The following is an 18,843-nucleotide window of genomic DNA, read 5'->3' as shown; positions in this document are numbered from 1 at the left end:
TTGTGATTTAAAGTTCCATCGAAACAACTCGCTGCCTTTATTCGGACATATGTTCTGGATGTTGGGCTGGATAATAAAATGCAGAAGGATCTGACTTTAAATATAAAGGATTTACATAAGTATTTACCTTTATTCTTTAAATACTTATGTACTTCGACTTAGATAAGATTTGACTCGTATAGGAGTTATTTTACTCTTTGTTATTGCTGCGGTTACTTAAATATGAAGAATGAGCGTAGTCGCAACAACAAAATATAATTAAAAGCAGTCGGGTTGCCAGGTTGGTCAGACCCGGCCCAGCAGCCTACAGGAGACCGGAGTCTGTTTGAGCCTGTTTGAACCCATCCCCTCCGGCAAATCACACCATAAAAACAAGTATTACAGCGTTACTGTTAGCGTTAGCCGTTACAGCTAAGTAAACATGAAAGTTAGCTTACCGATCAAGGAGAAACGTAGCCATTTGGGCGTTTGTTTTAATCGCGTTGAACTCCTTTCTCTCAGTCCATGGAGTGAATGCTCGGCCTACATTGACTCTGGTTTTTGCCCGTCTGCGCTCACTCAGCTGCAGGGACAAATAACAAAGCAGCTGCAGGATTGGCAAACTCCATTTCACCAGTGCCAGCCTGCAGTAGCTGCACCCAACAACAGACAACCCTGGCAACCCACGACGCTGGCCACTATTGGCTGGTACCACGGAAACAGAATGACAGAAAGTCATTGTCAAACCCGAAAATTAAAATATTAATTCAGACTATATATATATATAGTCTGAATTAATATTTTAATTTTTAAATTTATATATATATACAGGAAAGTTGTGACATTTAAAATCACAGTTTCTAAATACGGGCTGTGTGCGTTTCTCTGTGAATTGAGCGTTTTGATTCTTTCACAGTGTTTATATGGCACCTCCTCCTGCTTTTATATGGCACCTCCTCCTGCTTTATAATAAAAATGACATGTAAATCTCTTGTACATTTTTTGACAATATGGGACCTTTAATGATTTCCTTGTCATTGGCTGCAGTTAATGACAGACGTGGTGGGGAACCCAGAAGAAGAGAGGAGGGCGGCGTTTTACCACGAGCCCTGGTCCCAGGAGGCCGTCAGCCGCTATTTCTACTGCAAGGTGACGAGCTGTCTTTTACACTCACTTCACAACGACTCTCTGGAGATGCTCAGATATGACGTAGTTTTTCTTCTCCTCTTTTCCTCGACAGATCCAGCAGAGGAGACAGGAGCTGGAACAGGCCTTAGCTGTCCGCAACACCTAAACCGAGGCCCTCCTGAATCTCTGGAGCTGCATGTGTGTGTGTGTGTGTGTGTGTGTGTGAGAGTGAGCCATCGCTGTAGTCTGGTGAAACCTCTAAAAATGTCGGTAGCTCAAAAAAAAAAAGGAAAATCTTTTGTCTTAGCAATGAAGAAAATTTCAAAGTGAAATTAGAGGAGGAGGTTTTGTCACGACAGCAGCGTTGTGCACGTGCGGAGGCCCAGATCCCCTTGCACATGCACGTCCACTCGTTCAGTTTTGTGCAGGACTGCAAGACGTCATCATTAACCGCATCTGTTCAGCTGCATCATCAGAGGTCGAGCCCCTCAGACCACAGACATCCTCAGACTCCACTGCCTACTGAACACAAACCTCCTCTTCAGCGCTACTCTACTTCTACTTTTGTAAATACGTCACGAAAATGGTCAAGGCGAACTCCCACCCGGCTGCTCACTCGCCTGTGCTGTGTTCTCGGATGCTCGCCATCGTCGCCGCTGTGTCCGACAGAGACGTCACGCGATGTCACCCATCGTCACAGACACGGATTCTTCACATTTGATGTCTTTCCAACTCTTTCTGAAGCTGATTTATTCGTCGATTGTAAGTGTGTGCGTGTCTTTTTGTCTGTTCTCATTAGGAGTGTTTTTTTGAAAGAGTGATTAATTACACCAGCAAAGATTACAGTGTGACACAACGGGTTGCAGGGAATCAATTCTGTCAACCAACCCGAGGCGTGGATTTCCTTCATGTTCAGGTTTGAGTGAATCAGTTGGAAAAACCTCCTCCTGCGTCTCATTTTAGTCCTATTCACCAGACTTCTTTTTACAGCAACTCCTACAACAGTATTTGGTAACTGAACCGAAGTATTATCACAGCAAGAATAGTGTTTTAATGAAGGGGTATTGATGATCATAATAATAGCTTTTCTTCCCTTAATCATAGCACAAAGACAAATACGCCTATACACGTAGGGACCTGTGGACTGGTTTGTTTCGTCAAAGTCGCTCACTGCCTCTTCCTTGTGTCGTATCTCGCCAGTTAAATGTCCTGAGGGTGTTACCAAAGGTTGGAAGGAGAGGAGGAACATGATCACTGAAGTAGAAGTGAGCAAAAAAGATCCTCACCTGGGTTTGACAGAAATCGCAAAAGCGTTTCCTTGTGAGGCGGTAATAAAGACATCTGTGTCGTTTCAGAAGGCGTTTAGCCCCAAAGGTTTGTTGTTGCAGTGAACACTTGAGCCCAGTTCTGGATGATTTTTGTCCATTTCTAATTTTTTTTTATGTTACATGAAGAAGAAAAAAAGTCTTTCTTTTCTAGAGATGTGAATGTAAATATGTTTTCCCTTAAGAGGGCCAACTGTATAGTATACGACAGACTATTTGTGTGTTTGTTTTGGGGGGATTTGGGGAAGGAGGGTTGATTTACATGGTGCATTATGGGAGCTCCATGCGTTTTGAATTAGTAGGGCAGGAATGTTAGTGTTCCTCTGTGTACTATCTTGGGTTGGGGTGATTTATTTTAGGTCCATCCCCTAACTGCCGTGGGAGCTGGAAGCTGCAACAAAGAAAGACCTCCCTCGATCTCCGTAGCTGTAACACACGATATAATCTCCTTTTACACTTTTTTTAATGACACTTGACTTGTATGTATATGTTGTAATGTCAGATGGAGGATCTTTTTTCTTTCTCTCAGCAGTCTGAGCTGAAACCTTTTCTGGGTTTCTTTGCACTGCTGTCCTTCTTTTGTCTCCTCTCGTCATGGGTGAGACCGTATTATTCCAGCGTACACACAAAAGCGACGGGATGATTTCACGATGACCTATGCATGCTCCAGTGACATTAGTTAATACATCGGATGATATGTGTAAATAGAAAAAGCTGGCAGAGCAGACCGTGTGACTTTTGTTGAAATGCCTTCTGGAAACCTTTTTGCCAAAAATGATATGCCCTACCAGCAACTAACTGTAGGTGTGACTTTTCTGAATTGTGTCTTTTTGTTACTAGGACTAAGTTATATTAACTGCACTCTTTTAGAGGAGAAAGCGTAGTCATTGGTAGTATCTTAGTTCTGTGTGTGACCCAGTGTTTGTCTTTTCATGGCCAGGGCATTCACATAGTTGTCATACAGTCACTGATTCACTTGCACCCTCTTGTGGAGGAAACTAGAAGCCGCAACTCCTGGGTGACCTCAGCTCTTGAGCACCACAGTATCAGAATATCTGACAATACGTCAACACGACTACTGTGTCTCCCGTCGCTAAACCTGACATACTGTGGACATGTTTGTCCCACTCCCTGCATGTGTTTGTGAAGAGTGGGAAGTGCTCTTTCTCTGTTTACACTGTCGTCAGAGCGTCACCGACAGGGAGATAATAGTATACATGACACTGTATATCTGTAAAGAGCGACTCTGTTTGGTGATTACATTTAACTAAAAAAAGGGAAAACAGCTGTGACATAACGAGACAGTCTGGATGTAAATAAAGAAGCGCTTGCCAAAGTTTGTAAATGCCATGATATCTAACGTGTCTTTTTTTCACCTTTATGACCATGACACAACGATGTGCACGGAATATAAACTTTACTTTCTTCTGTGAATGATGTCATTCGATTTTTTTACTTTGGTGCAAAAACATACAGAAGTGTTAGAGTGAGCCTTACTTCTAAATGTTTTAAAGGGCATTAATATGGTCAAAAGCTACACAGTGGAGAACTGATCCGCCAACGTGTGAAGTTTCTGCCATTGCTCCATACAGACAAAATCACAATAAGGCTTGAATTCATGGTTTACATCTGGTTTAGTGGTGTTATATTGTTTTTTTATTTTTGAAGAGATTCAGCATTATAGAGATAATATCTGAGGATTAGTGATAAACCTACACAGTAAATGTCACTGGGATTAGGCGAGATAATGCGCAGTTCAAGTGCCTCTTGTTTACATATCTAAAGGTTATAAAAGATCATTTTTGCACAAAGTGAATTATCAGTGAAGTCATTAGACAAAACTAAAAACGTTGCAAAATTCTGAGGGATAAAACAAAAACAAATGTAGCTATTTCTTAATACATAATATGACTTAATACACCAGGATGTGCTTCACCACGTACAGACAGACAGCTGTGTGTTTGCGTGTTTCAAACCTTTAGTGAATGACTGCTGGGCAAACAAAGCAATCACAGAATTCAATGATATCCTTTTACTTTATACTATTTTTACCTGATCCTGTCAGTACATCGTCGTCATTAAACAGCAGCTTTAAAGCAGACGGTTGTGTCTGAGTTTTGGGGTCTTAATGCACTTTTATAAAGAACAAAAATATTTGGTAAAACTTTTCCCATCTGAAGATTCGGAGGATAATGCAGATATTCATTTGGAACAATTTCAGTCTTTTTTATATAATGTACATATACTATTATATGGCACAAAGTATTTTAAAGAGTTTTTCGTAAGCTTTTCAATAGGTAAAAAGTTAAATCTATCAATCTTTCAACTGTTGTTATTCAGTCTACTGTAGATATTATATAGATCTTGGTCTGTGTGTGAATTGTACACAGAACATCAGGGACAGCGGTGGCCTTAAGGTTAGAGAAGCAGGCTCGTGCTTGTGGCCCAATCCCCCCAGGACAGGCAGGATAAATCTGGTCCTTGAGCATTAACCCCAACTGCTCAGTGCTTTGACTGTGGCTGTACAGGTGTAAATGTGATGATTGTGCCTTCAGAACAACTTATTCCTCACCTATCTACAAGAACAGTAAGACGAATCTTCCGGCTAGAGCTGCAAAGACTAAAAAAATGAATTACCAACTGTTTAATTAATCAACAGCTCTTTTTGATTAAGATTCATGATGATATTTCTTCATTTTCTGGACAAAACAACTTACTCATTAATCAAGTAAATAATTAACATATTAATTCACAATTAAGATAATTGTTAGTTGCAGCCCTACAACTTGGACTCTGTAATTATGTGTAAATGATAACAGACAACAGAAATGGCATCATATTAAGTTTTTGTTTTTTTCCATATTCCAGATCTATGCTATTAGCTGTGGGATGTAAATAATTGAGCAGCTTCACAAAAGAACACTCATACTCTGCATCAGTGAGTGTTGATTTTTGGTGGGTTAAATGCATGAGCGAGGCGTTCCTCAGAAGGTGGCAGACAGGCATTTTATTGTTCACTGACCTCACCACAAGGAAGCAGGTGAGGCCCTTTCCACAGCGTTTAGCAGCGGTGGTGTAATGCTCACTGCAGCCCTGCTCCCACCTCAGAAAGAGCCTCTTTCACTCCGTTGCCCCGCTATTCTCCCGACAACCCTCACATGGAGAAGTTTTGTGGGTGGGGGAGGGATCGTCTCACCCTTTCAGAGAAGAGGAGGCTGTGTGAAGTAAGCCATTCAGCTTGTTCAACCATCTCACTGTGAAGTTTAACCACCCACAGCACGGCAGAACCGTGGCGAGGTACGACCCTCCCTCTGGGCACTGGGTTCACTTCTCTCCCCAAAGACGTGTGTATAGAATACTCGCCAAAACCCAGGGAGGCCCGGGTCGGGGTGGAGATTTGCTGACTTAATGTGGGGGATGAGGCGGGGCAGGCCGCTTTGGAACAAACTGTTCACTGCCTCCAGGCGCTGCAGCAAAGCTTTACGTAAACCGGGAAGACAACATTATATTACTCTGAAAATGAGCACGCCATCGCTACTGACCGCAAGATTTTTCTGCCATATTGCCTTTTTTCAGCTCTGCCAAGCAGATAACACATACCTCCAGGAGTAACTGCTCAAGCTTGCTGCGTACAGACCCCATAAACAGTTGTTTCTCTACCTAATCGGAATGAAACAAGCATTTGTACACACTCTGTATGAATAAAAAAAAACAACTTGGAACAGAAATATCACTCTTTAATACCTCTTTTAAAAACAAAAGAAAAGGCAGCCAACGGTTTGTTTCCAGTATCATTTTAAACATCTTCAATATGGAAGACTCCATTCTTTTGGAGTTCATCATCAACAATAAAGGCCATTGTTCATTTATTATTTCAAGTCAAAAGCAACCTCCTATATTTTTTTAAAATCGAAGTATAAATATTGTTGCTCGGCTCGTGTGAGAATAAATCACTGGCAGGAATACAAGTAACAGTAGTCCATGTTCAGAAACCTCGAAGACTCATAATTCATCTAGACACAAGTCAAAGTTATGGACTTAGTCAGAAGTACTCAGAAGTATTGAGCAGAGAGAGTTTCAGCTGGAGGAACTTATGCATTAGCACACATTTTCTCCATCAGAGTGTGAGCAAGATGATGCTAATCTCAAGCGCAAATTTCAGTATGGATCACAAAAGTACTGTATTTTAATTCACATTATTCTGCGCGAGTATCCTTTAGTCAATCACCAACAGGCCTCTAGGTGCTGTTGGCCTGCTCTTGCTCAAAAAGAGCCATAGCTAGATGCGAGCGTGACCCCAGACCCTCCAGGTTGCTCAGGACACAGCGGTGGTAAATATCCTCACTGAATCGTGGGTTGCACGCTCGCCGCACGTATTTCTGGATCAGCGCCGGCTCTACAGCTCGGAACACATGTAGGCCCGAGTAACGGACGAATATGTCGTACACGTCCATGCTTTCCAGAAGCTCCTCGTTGTCTAAGATGTCCGCAGCCATCTTGGTCCGTGCGGTCATGTAGTCCGCATTGTAAAAACAAGCCTCATCAAAGACGTGGCGGTCAAAGTGGCCGTCTCGCAGCGACTCAGAAGCAAAAGAGGAGGAGGCAGCAGAAGGCTGTTGGTCTCGGTACATGACGGCGGGACTGTACTCTTGGAAGTGGATGGGGAAGAAGACCTGCCAGTTGCTGATGGCGTTCATTCTGCAGCGATTCAGGAAGTCAGCATTGACCTCTGTCCACACACCGGCCAGGAAAAACAGCGTGTCCACTGGGTGCTTCTTAGAGATGATGTCCATCAGCTTGACCTGTGAGGGCACCTCCGTCTTCACGCTGATCCAGGGGATCTTCACGTCTCCGTAGCGCTTCTCCACCTCCCCGATCATGGCTTTAATGCCCGCGAACACATCAGTCTGGCTGACTCGCTGAGCATCAAAGGGATCATAGATGAACAGGAACGTGAGTAAAACATTGTCATGGGTGTCCAAAGTGTTCATCACATACATGTCGAGGAAGTTCCCCACAAAGTCCTGATCCTGGGCAGTTACAGGTAGGATGACCTGCACCCGTGTTGCCTCAGTCACATAGGGCATGGGGATGATTTCAACTGCACTTAGAGGCCGCAACAAGTTAACCCGTTTGGCAATGACTTGACTGTGGCCTTTCTGAGTGTAGGCCTCCAGGGCGAGGTCCAACACATACTCCATACCACGCGTGGGATCAAAGCGTCTGTAACCGTTAAGTAGACGCCGCTTGCGGAAGCGTAGCTGTGGCTGGTAGCGTTCATTTAGACGCTCGACTGCAATCTCCAGAACTGCGCTTACATCCGAGCGGTCAGCCCCTCTCATCTCACACTTGGGGGAGCTGTCAATGCACGAGTAAATGTGCTCTTCTGTAAAGTACTCCCAGTTTATAACCTCAAAACGGGTTCTTGGTTTGAAGGGAGGGTTAATTCCGATGGGCCAAGTGACTCCAGCTTTACCCTCTGGTGTCAGGTCGCTCAGGTTGTTGATCTGCACCTGATGAGTACACACAAAAATCCGTCAAATGTCAAATCAAACACACTGTTTAGTGTGTAAAGGTTTGCCTTTATGGCGTATGAGATTGCTCTGTGGTTTAAAGTACATTTAAAGTCAAGTCAGCATGGAGGTAATGAACTATGATTAGCAGCTACTTTAATTACATACACTACTACATAATAAGAACTCTCGGGCAGATCATACACACAAGATGAAGACACTGGAATGTAACACTTCATGCTTTTGCAAAACACCCAATCCCTTGTCTTGGCTTTCTGACATGTTTAAATATTGTATTAGTCAGGAATTTCTGCGCTGGCTCAAAAAGAGGGTGCAGTGGATATGAGAACAAACAGTATATTTTCACAAAAAACTCATCACCACTGTCCCATCAGATAGAAAACATATAGTAGTTTACAGGTGAGAGGGAGCAGCATAAAGTATTACAAACCTGCAGCTGTTGTATTTGTAGGTAAGTCCATTCCAGCTCAATCTGGCTAAAGCGTTTGTGAAGGCGGTACATGAGATTTGGTTCTGATATAGGATGGACTGTGAAGGCATTTTTAAATTGTACGCTATCTTCACGCTCTGGATCTGCGTTTTTCCCAAGCTCAAAGTAACGATAGGTCATCTCCTGTGAGCCACACAAAGAAAAGAAATATTAGTATTGATATTCTGCCAAGAAAAAAACTGTCCAATGAGCGTTCAATCGATTGAACTACTTTCTATTGGTTTCATTGTATTAGTCTGTGTTTTTTTACCTGGTGCACCTCCACACAACTGAGCCCCAAGTAGTCAATAATGCAGCGGCCCAGCCATTCATCTGGTCTCACACTGAGGATGTCATTACGGCAGGTGTCGAGGTGGGGCTGCAGACGGGCCAGCAGACTGCGGGACAGCAGGTAGCCGTAACCCCCGTGGCAATAGCGTGCCTTCTCTTCTCCACCAATAAACTCCTCCGCCCTGCCCATATACAGGTCCTGACCTGCACTGAGGTGGCCCACCAGCTCTGACAGACGATCTGCTTGCATGTAAGTGTCATCCTGAGCTAAGAGGAACCAGTCATAGTCAGAGCCGTAGTGCTGATGGAGGTGACGCACTGTCTCGTACATCAGCCAAACTGGACGGTCGTCGCCGTGGGCAACCACAGACATCCCGTGAGGCACCTTAGGGCTGCGCAGGCCCGTGAAGAAAAAGGTGCGATGAAAGCGATGGGCAACTGTGCGATTCACCGCCACGGCCAGCGTGTTGAGGGTGGCCCGGGAGGTCAGTACACCCACCAGAAGTCGCTCTCTGATGCCCAATTCAGTGTGAATGTACCGAGTTCTGAAGGTGAAGACAAATGGAGAGAACAAATAAATAGAGTTCATCAACAGCACAGACAAAATAAACATGATAATGTCTCATAACAGTCCATTTATTTCAATTGCAAGAAATACAGATGTCAGACTCAAACTAATTACACAAAACTCTAAAACTATTGATCTAACAAACATTAAAAAGAATGAGGCATTTCCATATTTCATCTCCAAACTATCATCCACCTATACTGTATGTCCCACTTAATCTTAGATTATTGAAGGGGAGATTTAAATGCAAGTCCATTATATAAAGATTTAACAAATGTAAATCCTCTGAATTCAAATTGTTTCCAGTTTCTTAGAATAAACCCGGTGAGATACAAAGTAATGCGGTGTGTCGCTTCTCTAACAAATCGGTCTTTAAATTGGTTGAAATGTATAATATATGTTCTTGCACAAAGCCCAATCTTCATGACAAAGCCACGACTTCCACGCTCACCTGAGGACTTTCTTGTGTGGCTTGTTCGGGTCCTTGTGATAGGGAATAATCCGTGGCTGGAAGTCTTCATCTCCAGCTCCATCCCTTGAGTCTCTCTGGGCATCTCCTCTGCCCATGAAAAGCCTCCCGTTGCCCAGTTCATCTCCACATGAGTCATCGGTATCCCCTTGTGTCCAGGACACCATCAAAAGGCTCAGACTGCATCCCAGAGACAGCCCGAGGATAAGAGGTAAAGCAGGCCTGAACACGGCCAAAAAGGAGGCAAGCCGCATATCTGGTAGTTATTATAAGCTGCCCTTGATGAGGCTGTTCTGGAAAATTTTACTACCTACAGATGTGTCAACACCCCTGCCCTAACTTAGCACATTTTTGCCAGGAGAGAGCCTACTAAGTTTTGGGGAATTGATTTGTTGACAGACAAACAGCCTCAAACGTCACATAGTGTCTCTTTGATGGTCACCTCGTAATGTAGAGCCATACATTGCAGCTTTAGCAAACGTCAGAAAATGTATCTTTACCCTCATAATTGAGGCTGCGCATGCGCAAATTGTAAACGTGTATCGCTTAACTAGTTTTTCCTTATAAAATAACAAAATAATTGCAAATAGCTTAACACCATAAACATTTATTACGGTGCAACTGCAGTGTAACGAACCAAACGGTTACTCGGGTGATTCATTCACTTTTTAAGATAACGTTATGTTAATTAGCTTCACCAATTTTAGGCTAAACAGCTATATACCTCGAAAGTGAGCTAACTAATGTCACCTGACGAAGTTGACCGTTAATGCTATGTTCACGTTACTCCAACTAACGTTAGTCGGTAGGTTCAAATTGTCACGTCAACAGTAACGTTATGTGTCGGAGCATCAAAGAGCGAGCTAACGAGCTAGCATCGTTGTTTTAGTGCAGATATGTGGCTCCTCGGTCCATCTCACCGACTTGAAGACATAAGATCCCATTATTCATCGTCGATGCGGGTAAAAAATATCCTTCAAACATAGCCGTACGCGTGTCCTCCATTTTCCTCAGTTTCTTGACTTCCTCTAAATTTGAGTGCCACACATACACACACACACACATACATATACATACACACACAGAGAGAGTGGAGTAGCGTCTCTCTCACTTCGGTTGCTGCCTCATCATCACTGACGGAGCGTGTAGAACCTTTATCACTATGGTTACTGTGGCAAACGGTTTTAACGTGTAATCGAATCGCACTCCTCTCTGTAATTAGGTTTAAGATATCATAATACCATTTCTCTCAAAACTGAATGATAATGTAAAATATCCACAATGACATTCTTACTAGTGCAAATTACGTCACTTTAGCCATTTATGTGTATTGGGCTTTCAATTCTAGATATCCACAATTATAGATATCTGAACATTCTGGATATCTGTAGTAATGTAATTCTTGCTTTGGAAATTGCAGTTGTACATACTGTATCCGTAGTGACATTTTTACTAGTCAGAATTAATTTAGGATATCAAAATTACATTATGGATATCTGGAATGTTTTTGTCATTTTGGATATACATCTAGCTATTTAATGTTAAAGCTGCTTGCCACTTCCCTGTGTTTATATATTTCGCATTATTCTATATTTCCTTGTTTATATTGCTTGTTACAATTGATTAGGATAAGGAAAATACCCCTTTGTGGGACTGATAAAGGGCTATCTCATCTTATCTTATCTTATCTTACTATGGTATCTGTGTTTATGTGATAGGCATCGCTTTAAACAAAATATCCAAGACCACAACAAGAGAATGTCATATTTATATGAGTGTATGACTTGTGTCATGATATGGATATTTGTGATGGCTTGAAAAAGGTGCATTTATTACTCTTACATTTTTTTGCAATCATTTAATCTTACTGCTCATTTCTGTCATATACAGTCATACACATTTTATCTTGTACATTTCCTCTACATTTAACTTATCTGATTTCATTTTCCCTGAATTTTATTTTACCTGTAATCTTATATCTACTTCATATATATTAAACTTTGAGTTTAATGTTCATTTTTCTGTATTTATTTAGAGTTTTTTATTTAGAGTTTATTGGTTGTCTTATACTGTATTTTTTTATACCCCCCTTATATCTTTTGTAAGCTGCTGGAAACTCAATTTCCTTGCAGGAGTTCATCCCAAAGGATCAATAAAGAGAAGTCTAGACCTAATTTAGAACCCTTATCACTATGGTTACATCTCAGTAAGATGGTCATCCATCATCACACTAGCCTTTAATTTTATTGTCATGTGTATATAGGCTATGACTTCGGCCTAATTAGTCAAACATATAATATATGTCATTAGTATCACATAGAATTAATAATAACATAAATACAAATGTACAAAGACAGTAAAACATAGAAACAGAATCTAAGAATAACACAAATGCGTTGGGATCTGCTAAATTACGCTCGTAAATTTGAAATGCCTAAATAATCTAATAGTTGTTTGCGAATTTATTATTTTTGTGGTTGAAGTTTTCCATAGTGGTCAATTATGCTTTAAAATCTGAATGTTTAAAAATATAAAAGGAGGCTAACTTATTAAACTAAATCATTTTATGGATGAAGTATTTTGCTTAGACAATGATACAGATTCACCTGCTGCATGTCTGATTGTTAAGAATGAACTAACTTCAGAGTAAAGGCGCATTTTTACTGCAGTCCCATGAAGAAGGGGGCGGGCACATCCGTTCTCACCGCCCTCTTTGACCATATATGGTCCGTCTGGCGGTTCGGCGTGCAGCTACATCCACCCGGCAAAAGTGGACACGAGACATCGGTGTGCTCCGGAGACCAGTAATACGTTATCTAGGTAAGAGGGAGATTTACAATGTCTGACAACTAACGGCTCAGATGGGTAACATACACGGGGTTGTGTCGAACCAAATGATAGGCTAGAAAATGGAAAATGAACCGCGTAATTAGCCGCTTTCAGATCTTTTCGTAGCTAAAATGGGCCTTGCTTCAAGTTAGCTTTAGCGGCTCAGGCCTGCCAGCCAGCTGTACGTTGGTTACCCTAGCTGCCGTTGTTAGCTTAGCCAGCGAGCTAACGTCAACGGCTAGTTTATTATAAATGTATATGATTTTTCTCCTTTACATAACGTTACGTTTAGACATTCTGGTTTTGGATTTTGTCGTCGACTGATAAACTCTGAAATGACAAATCTGCCGTTGATGTGAGCGTCATCAGCTACCGTTAGCTTCTAACAGTTGGTGGTTCTAGAATGTGACGAGCCCAACGTGCGTGCAGGTGGGACTGGAAATAAGCAAAATTGCGGTCATCATGGTAACCATTACCGTTACCACCAGGCCGAACCGTTAACCATGTAGTAAGGCCTATAGTGGCGTGAGTCCGTCCTTTTTAAAATCAGCTGTAAGTTGAAGTTACGTCATAAGTGCAGTTACCGGCACATTTTCTTCACTGTCCTACTCCTAAAGCCACTTCCTGTCAGCGATTCAATCCCTTTGACTCATATTCTGATAATATCGGATATAAAGAAAGTAACGTTAGCCCCAACGTGTTGAAACAACTGAGAATCTGGGCATTATGTTAATATTAAGATGTATTTATTAGCAAAAAAATCCATAGAAAACATAAATAACAAATTCAAAGGAAAATAAAAAAAGAAACAGATTGTACGTGTGAGGAAAAAAAGGCCCTCAAGGCTTATTAAGGAAATCTCACCTCAGATGTTGTTAAATGTAATAAATTAACCCCCAGAGGTATACAGAGAATTAAAAGGGCAACCAAAGTGGGCATCACTGAACAGACACAAACAAATAAGTGACAGAAATGTCCGATGGTCCCATAGTCGGTCATTTTGGGTTTCCACTGCCTGGTTAGTCAGACAGGTCCTGAGCCTGCATTTGAAATTCAGAAGTGGACTGAGCTGCAATTTCATTATCTGCCCCACGTCTGAACCCCCTTGTGTGTCTAATGGAGAATGTACAGATCCCAGTATATAACTTTGGGAGGTGTAGCCAGTTAGCATGTCTTGTATTATACCTGTGTACAGTGTAATGTTATTGATGTGTCCCCTTTTTCCTTTACTTTCTGCTTGTTGAATAGCCTTTCACAACCATGCCATCCGACTTAGCCAAGAAGAAGGCAGCAAAGAAGAAGGAGGCTGCCAAAGCTCGCCAGCGTACCAAGAAAACTGATGAACTGGAGGAGGGTGAACAACCAGAGAGCCAGTTTAATGGAGCAGAGAGCAATGGTGAGAGGAGGATTGATCTTTGAGTAACTGTTATAGTGTTGGTTGTGATTTACTAGGGCTTGGGTCATTCCTGATGTGACTTTTATAGTTTGCTTGTAATATAAAAGACTTGATCTTCTGTCAAATAGGTTAATATCAAGCTAATAACAGGATTTCCTTTTATAGGTATTGCTGCTTTGACAAAGGAGCTGGATGAGTTTGAGCTGGCAAAGACGGAGGCAAGGGCAGTGACGGGCGTTCTGGCCTCACACCCCAACAGCACTGATGTCCACATTAGCAGCCTGTCGCTCACCTTCCATGGTCAGGAGCTGCTAGCAGACACAAGCCTGGAGCTCAACTCAGGCAGGCGCTATGGTCTCATCGGCCTTAACGGCACAGGTAAAAGGTCTCTCCTTGCAAATAAGATTACCAGTCAGTAGCCTGAACAGTTCCCAGCACTGTATAACATTTTGTCCTTCTGGTGTTTTGGGAACTTGGACATCATGAAAGCTAAACACATAGACGAGGATTTACAATATATAGTCGTTACACTTTGCTAATTTACAGCGGTTTCCCCTAGAAGTAGGATGAATCTTGCACAGAGTAGATTTTTGATGTTGCATACTATGTCAGAGCAAAATTGATTTTCTTATCTACTCATATCTGACAGGGAAATCCATGCTGTTGTCAGCCATCGGGCATCGTGAGATTCCCATTCCAGAGCACATCGATATTTACCACTTGAGCCGGGAGATGGCCCCCAGTGAAAAGACAGCTCTGCAGTGTGTCATGGAGGTGGACGAACAGAGGATTATGCTGGAGAAGGAGGCAGAGAGACTTGCCTCTGAGGACTGTGAGTTACATGTGATGTACCAAGCAATAACTGCAGAGGGGAAATGTATTTTCAGTCAAAATGGTTGAGAGACAACAAACAATATGCTCTCTCATACAGCTGTATTGATTGAAATTAATAGTATATGGTTTCCTCTTACCCATGCAAAGCTGAGTGTGAGAAGCTGATGGAGCTGTATGAGCGTCTGGAGGAGCTGGATGCAGACAAGGCAGAGGTGCGAGCCTCTCGAATCCTCCACGGTTTGGGTTTCACCACTGCTATGCAGCAAAAGAAACTGAAGGACTTCAGTGGAGGATGGAGGATGCGTGTTGCTCTGGCCAGGTAAAGACAAAGTGCTTAGTATTACACTGTTCAGTGACATGATGCGATGCATCCTTCCTCATCTGCATTGGTTTGAACTTAAACAGCCTGGTCTGCTGATACCCCTCACTTGATTTGTAAAATACTACATTCACAGCTACTATGCAGATATGTTTTTGCTTGTGAATGATAAATAAAAAAATAACATTGGACATTGCCCCACCTGCTATCTAATCTGAAATTCAGACTAGATCAGGCGGTCTGACGAATGGGGGTAAAAGAACAAAACACAAGCACTTAAAGTGCTAAAGCTCAGTCCCCCGAGCTCTTTTCTTTCTCCATGAAATCAAGCTGCCTTCAAGTGCGGTTGGAAATGTCAAGATCTATAACAATTATCCGACGAAAAAACAATCGTGTGAAATGTAAAATCTACTTGTGCTGGTTGAAGATCACGACAGGACTTTACACAAATGGGCCTTTTAAGTTAAACTGCACAGTGCTGCGGCGATTCACTGGAGCTGCTGCATGCAATGTGAATGCGGCTTAAAACTTCCACTCTACAAAACCATGCCAGTCATGACTTTTTGATTACTGTATAAATTAATCCAAATTGTGTATAATGGTGCCAAGTTCAGCTGAATGTACTAAATTTCCCTGTTTCAGAAAGCTCATGTTTTGCTGTAAAAAAGACATTTATTAAGTCGAACTGTGGAAGGCAACACCCAGAGAAGAGGGGTAGTCAATATACCTTTCTGAATTGCAATATAAACCAATGCAATGAGTTTTAGAAACACATGGGGATGAACAGAGTAGGAAGTTTAAATGGTTAATGTATACAGTAAAACAGCGATGTACCAATGAAGTTCCTCTAATTAAATGTTAATGACCATCCTGTATTTGTCCAGAGCCCTGTTCATTAAACCCTTCATGCTGTTGCTGGATGAGCCCACCAACCACTTGGATCTGGATGCTTGTGTGTGGTTGGAGGAGGAACTTAGTTCGTAAGTTCACACCTTTTTACTTAATGTTTCTTTTCTTTTTTTTTAATCAGTCCAAACAGTTGATAAGTATTGCTCATCCTGTTTTTTGTTGTCAGGTTCAAGCGAATCCTTGTGCTCATCTCACACTCGCAAGACTTCCTGAACGGTGTGTGCACCAACATCATCCACCTGCATCAGAGGAAACTGAAATATTACACGGTAAGAGCCCTTTGCTGAAGCCACCGATGAAAGCGAGATAAAGGAGCAGAGGGCCAGAAAAGGAATTTGCCTCAGCATCACATGGAACGTCTTAAAAAGAGTCTTGAATGAGCTCTGCCATACCGGATTATCATAATGCTAAATAATAAACTGGGAGTAGGCAGTTACTAATTACGAGTTTGTGCGCCTATCTATTTTTGCCTTAAGGGTAACTATGACCAGTATGTGAAGACCAGAGAGGAGCTGGAAGAGAACCAGATGAAGCGCTTCAACTGGGAACAGGACCAGATCACACACATGAAGGTAAATGAGACACCACGTGGTGGAACCTTCTCACTGTATATAATTAATAGTTCACAGCAGACTTGAGTGTGAAGTTTCTCTGTTTTTACAACCATTTAGTTATTCAGCAGCCAAATCAAGACTTGTACGCTGTGTTCTTCTTACATCCCTCTCCTCTAGAATTACATTGCCAGGTTTGGTCACGGCTCTGCAAAGCTGGCACGACAGGCACAGAGCAAAGAAAAGACACTGCAGAAGATGGTGGCTTCAGGCTTGACTGAAAAAGTTGTGAATGACAAGGTACTGTTATTATGTGGTTGCTGATACGGTTTGGAAACTACTGTGAGTAGTCTTGGGAAGTGGTTTTTAGACTTTTGAACCAGTGAGACACATTTTGAGGAACTGGGGCCTGTGACACGTATATTATTGTCATGGCACTAATGCCTGCCTCTGTCTCCCACAGACTCTGTCATTTTATTTTCCTCCCTGTGGGAAGATTCCTCCTCCTGTTATCATGGTTCAGAATGTGAGCTTCAAGTACAGTGACAACACGGTGAGTACAATTACTATCGCAGCATGGACACAGCTATTTTTCCACTGACGTGTAGAGTCATTTCTTACACTCACTCACCTGTTAATGTGTCCTATAGCCGGTCATTTATAGAGACCTGGAGTTTGGTATTGACTTGGATACACGAGTGGCTCTGGTGGGGCCCAACGGAGCAGGGAAGTCCACACTTCTCAAGCTGCTTATGGGAGAGGTAAGTACAATATTATTTCCCCATTATCCTGCAACAACCTGCAGTTGTCATCAGAGTATTCAACGTGGTTCTCCTTTTCTCTTCATAGCTCCTTCCCACCGATGGTATGATCCGCAAACACTCTCACGTCAAGATTGGCAGATATCACCAGGTATAACTCAGAGCCTGTTGATGGCTCCTTGATACACTTACACTAACACTATACAAAAATAATGCTGTGCTAGACCTGGGAGGGACATTCCATACATATGTTAACTAAATGTCTCTGACTTATGTTACAGCATCTGACAGAGCAGCTAGAACTGGACCTGTCTCCTTTGGAGTACATGATGAAGTGTTTCCCTGATATCAAAGAAAAGGAGGAAATGAGGAAGATCATCGGTCGCTACGGGCTGACAGGAAAACAGCAGGTAGGGTTTGATACTCTTCCAGATGATGCAGAGAAAAAAAGTGAAAAATGTATTTGTTTTTTGTGGTCTTTGTCTGCAACCGTCAGTAAATTGTGTACCTTTCTTCCAGGTCAGTCCCATCAGGAACTTGTCAGATGGTCAGAAGTGCCGGGTGTGCTTTGCCTGGCTGTCCTGGCAGAACCCTCACATGCTGTTCCTTGACGAGCCCACCAATCACTTGGATATCGAGACTATTGACGCATTGGCAGAAGCCATCAACGAATTTGATGGTGGCATGATGCTAGTTAGCCACGACTTCAGGCTAATTCAACAGGTAGATATTTAAAAATGCAGGATTCATTTAACATTTGGTTGGAAGTGGCGCAGTTAGAGTATTTATCTTTTAACCAGTTGTAGCTAGCAGCTCTATTGTAATCTTCATCTGTTTTTTCCTCCAGGTGGCTCAGGAGATCTGGGTGTGTGAGAATCAAACCATCACAAAGTGGAATAGGGACATCCTGGCATACAAGGAGCACTTGAAATCAAAGATCGAAAAGCAGCAAGCGCATGATATCTAAGTAAAACAAATAAACGTCACACTGAACCACTCCTTTATCTTGCATCATGGATTTGACCTGCACGTTCCCGAGGGGATGAGCAGGGTTTACACTGAAGGAAATGTCATAACTAGAACTGAAACAATCTCTTATGCATCTTATTGGACACGTCTGTTGTACATGTAGTACTGTATTTCCATCTCAGTTTGACAGTGACCTAACCCCCCTCCTTTCACCTCAGGCTGCACTCTGATTGGCTGCTTCACCCGAAGCGTCTCAGTGCATTTTGGAATGCATTCCATTGTGCCGTCTTCATAGAAAAGTTTTATTTTTCCGAAATGTTCCGTTTTATCCCAACATGTATGCAGCAGCTTTTAGGTCATATTTTATGATATTGAAAAGTTGACTTTTTTTCCTGTGTAAAAGAGCAGTACTGCCTTATTTAACGATGTAATGCAATAAAGGTTTGTCTCAATAAACAGAACATAAAAACAGCATATTTAGATTCAGAAGACTTTTATTCATTTTCACGCTT

At 42.2% G+C, this 18,843-nt stretch overlaps 3 protein-coding genes across 6 annotated transcripts in view; 2 read left to right on the top strand and 1 right to left on the bottom strand.

Annotated features, from left to right (window-relative positions):
* The window catches only part of smarcd3b (SWI/SNF related BAF chromatin remodeling complex subunit D3b), a 32,342-nt gene extending 28,476 nt beyond the window's left edge, over positions 1-3,866 (top strand). For all 4 annotated transcript variants that reach the window (XM_083935915.1, XM_083935914.1, XM_083935913.1 and 1 more), the window contains 2 exons: positions 1,027-1,128; positions 1,220-3,866. In XM_083935915.1, the coding sequence (XP_083792041.1) occupies positions 1,027-1,128; positions 1,220-1,273 (156 nt within the window). In that variant the 3' untranslated portion in view covers positions 1,274-3,866. The remainder of the gene's footprint in view (positions 1-1,026; positions 1,129-1,219) is intronic.
* Positions 3,867-6,205: 2,339 nt separating this feature from the next.
* chpf2 (chondroitin polymerizing factor 2) lies at positions 6,206-10,760 on the bottom strand. The gene is made up of 4 exons (XM_083936292.1): positions 9,746-10,760; positions 8,707-9,271; positions 8,397-8,579; positions 6,206-7,945 (listed from the first exon to the last, which is right to left on the bottom strand). The coding sequence occupies exons 1-4, from the start codon at positions 10,015-10,017 to the stop codon at positions 6,671-6,673; spliced, it is 2,295 nt and encodes a 764-aa protein (XP_083792418.1). The 5' UTR covers positions 10,018-10,760; the 3' UTR covers positions 6,206-6,670.
* Positions 10,761-12,513: 1,753 nt separating this feature from the next.
* On the top strand, positions 12,514-18,803 carry LOC310963150 (ATP-binding cassette sub-family F member 2). Its single transcript, XM_083935832.1, has 15 exons — positions 12,514-12,583; positions 13,841-13,988; positions 14,154-14,366; positions 14,638-14,820; positions 14,970-15,141; positions 16,026-16,121; positions 16,217-16,319; positions 16,527-16,622; positions 16,782-16,901; positions 17,065-17,154; positions 17,252-17,362; positions 17,451-17,513; positions 17,644-17,772; positions 17,882-18,085; positions 18,210-18,803. Exons 2-15 carry the CDS (start codon positions 13,853-13,855, stop codon positions 18,327-18,329), a joined length of 1,836 nt encoding a protein of 611 aa, XP_083791958.1. The 5' UTR covers positions 12,514-12,583; positions 13,841-13,852; the 3' UTR covers positions 18,330-18,803.
* The last annotated feature ends 40 nt before the right edge of the window (positions 18,804-18,843 follow it).

The sequence above is a fragment of the Echiichthys vipera genome, assembly GCF_963691815.1.
Source record: "Echiichthys vipera genome assembly, chromosome: 21".
Taxonomy (NCBI): Eukaryota; Metazoa; Chordata; class Actinopteri; order Perciformes; family Trachinidae; genus Echiichthys; species Echiichthys vipera.
The sequence above is the reverse complement of the archived record's forward strand: the minus strand, read 5'-3'. Positions and strand labels throughout refer to the sequence as shown.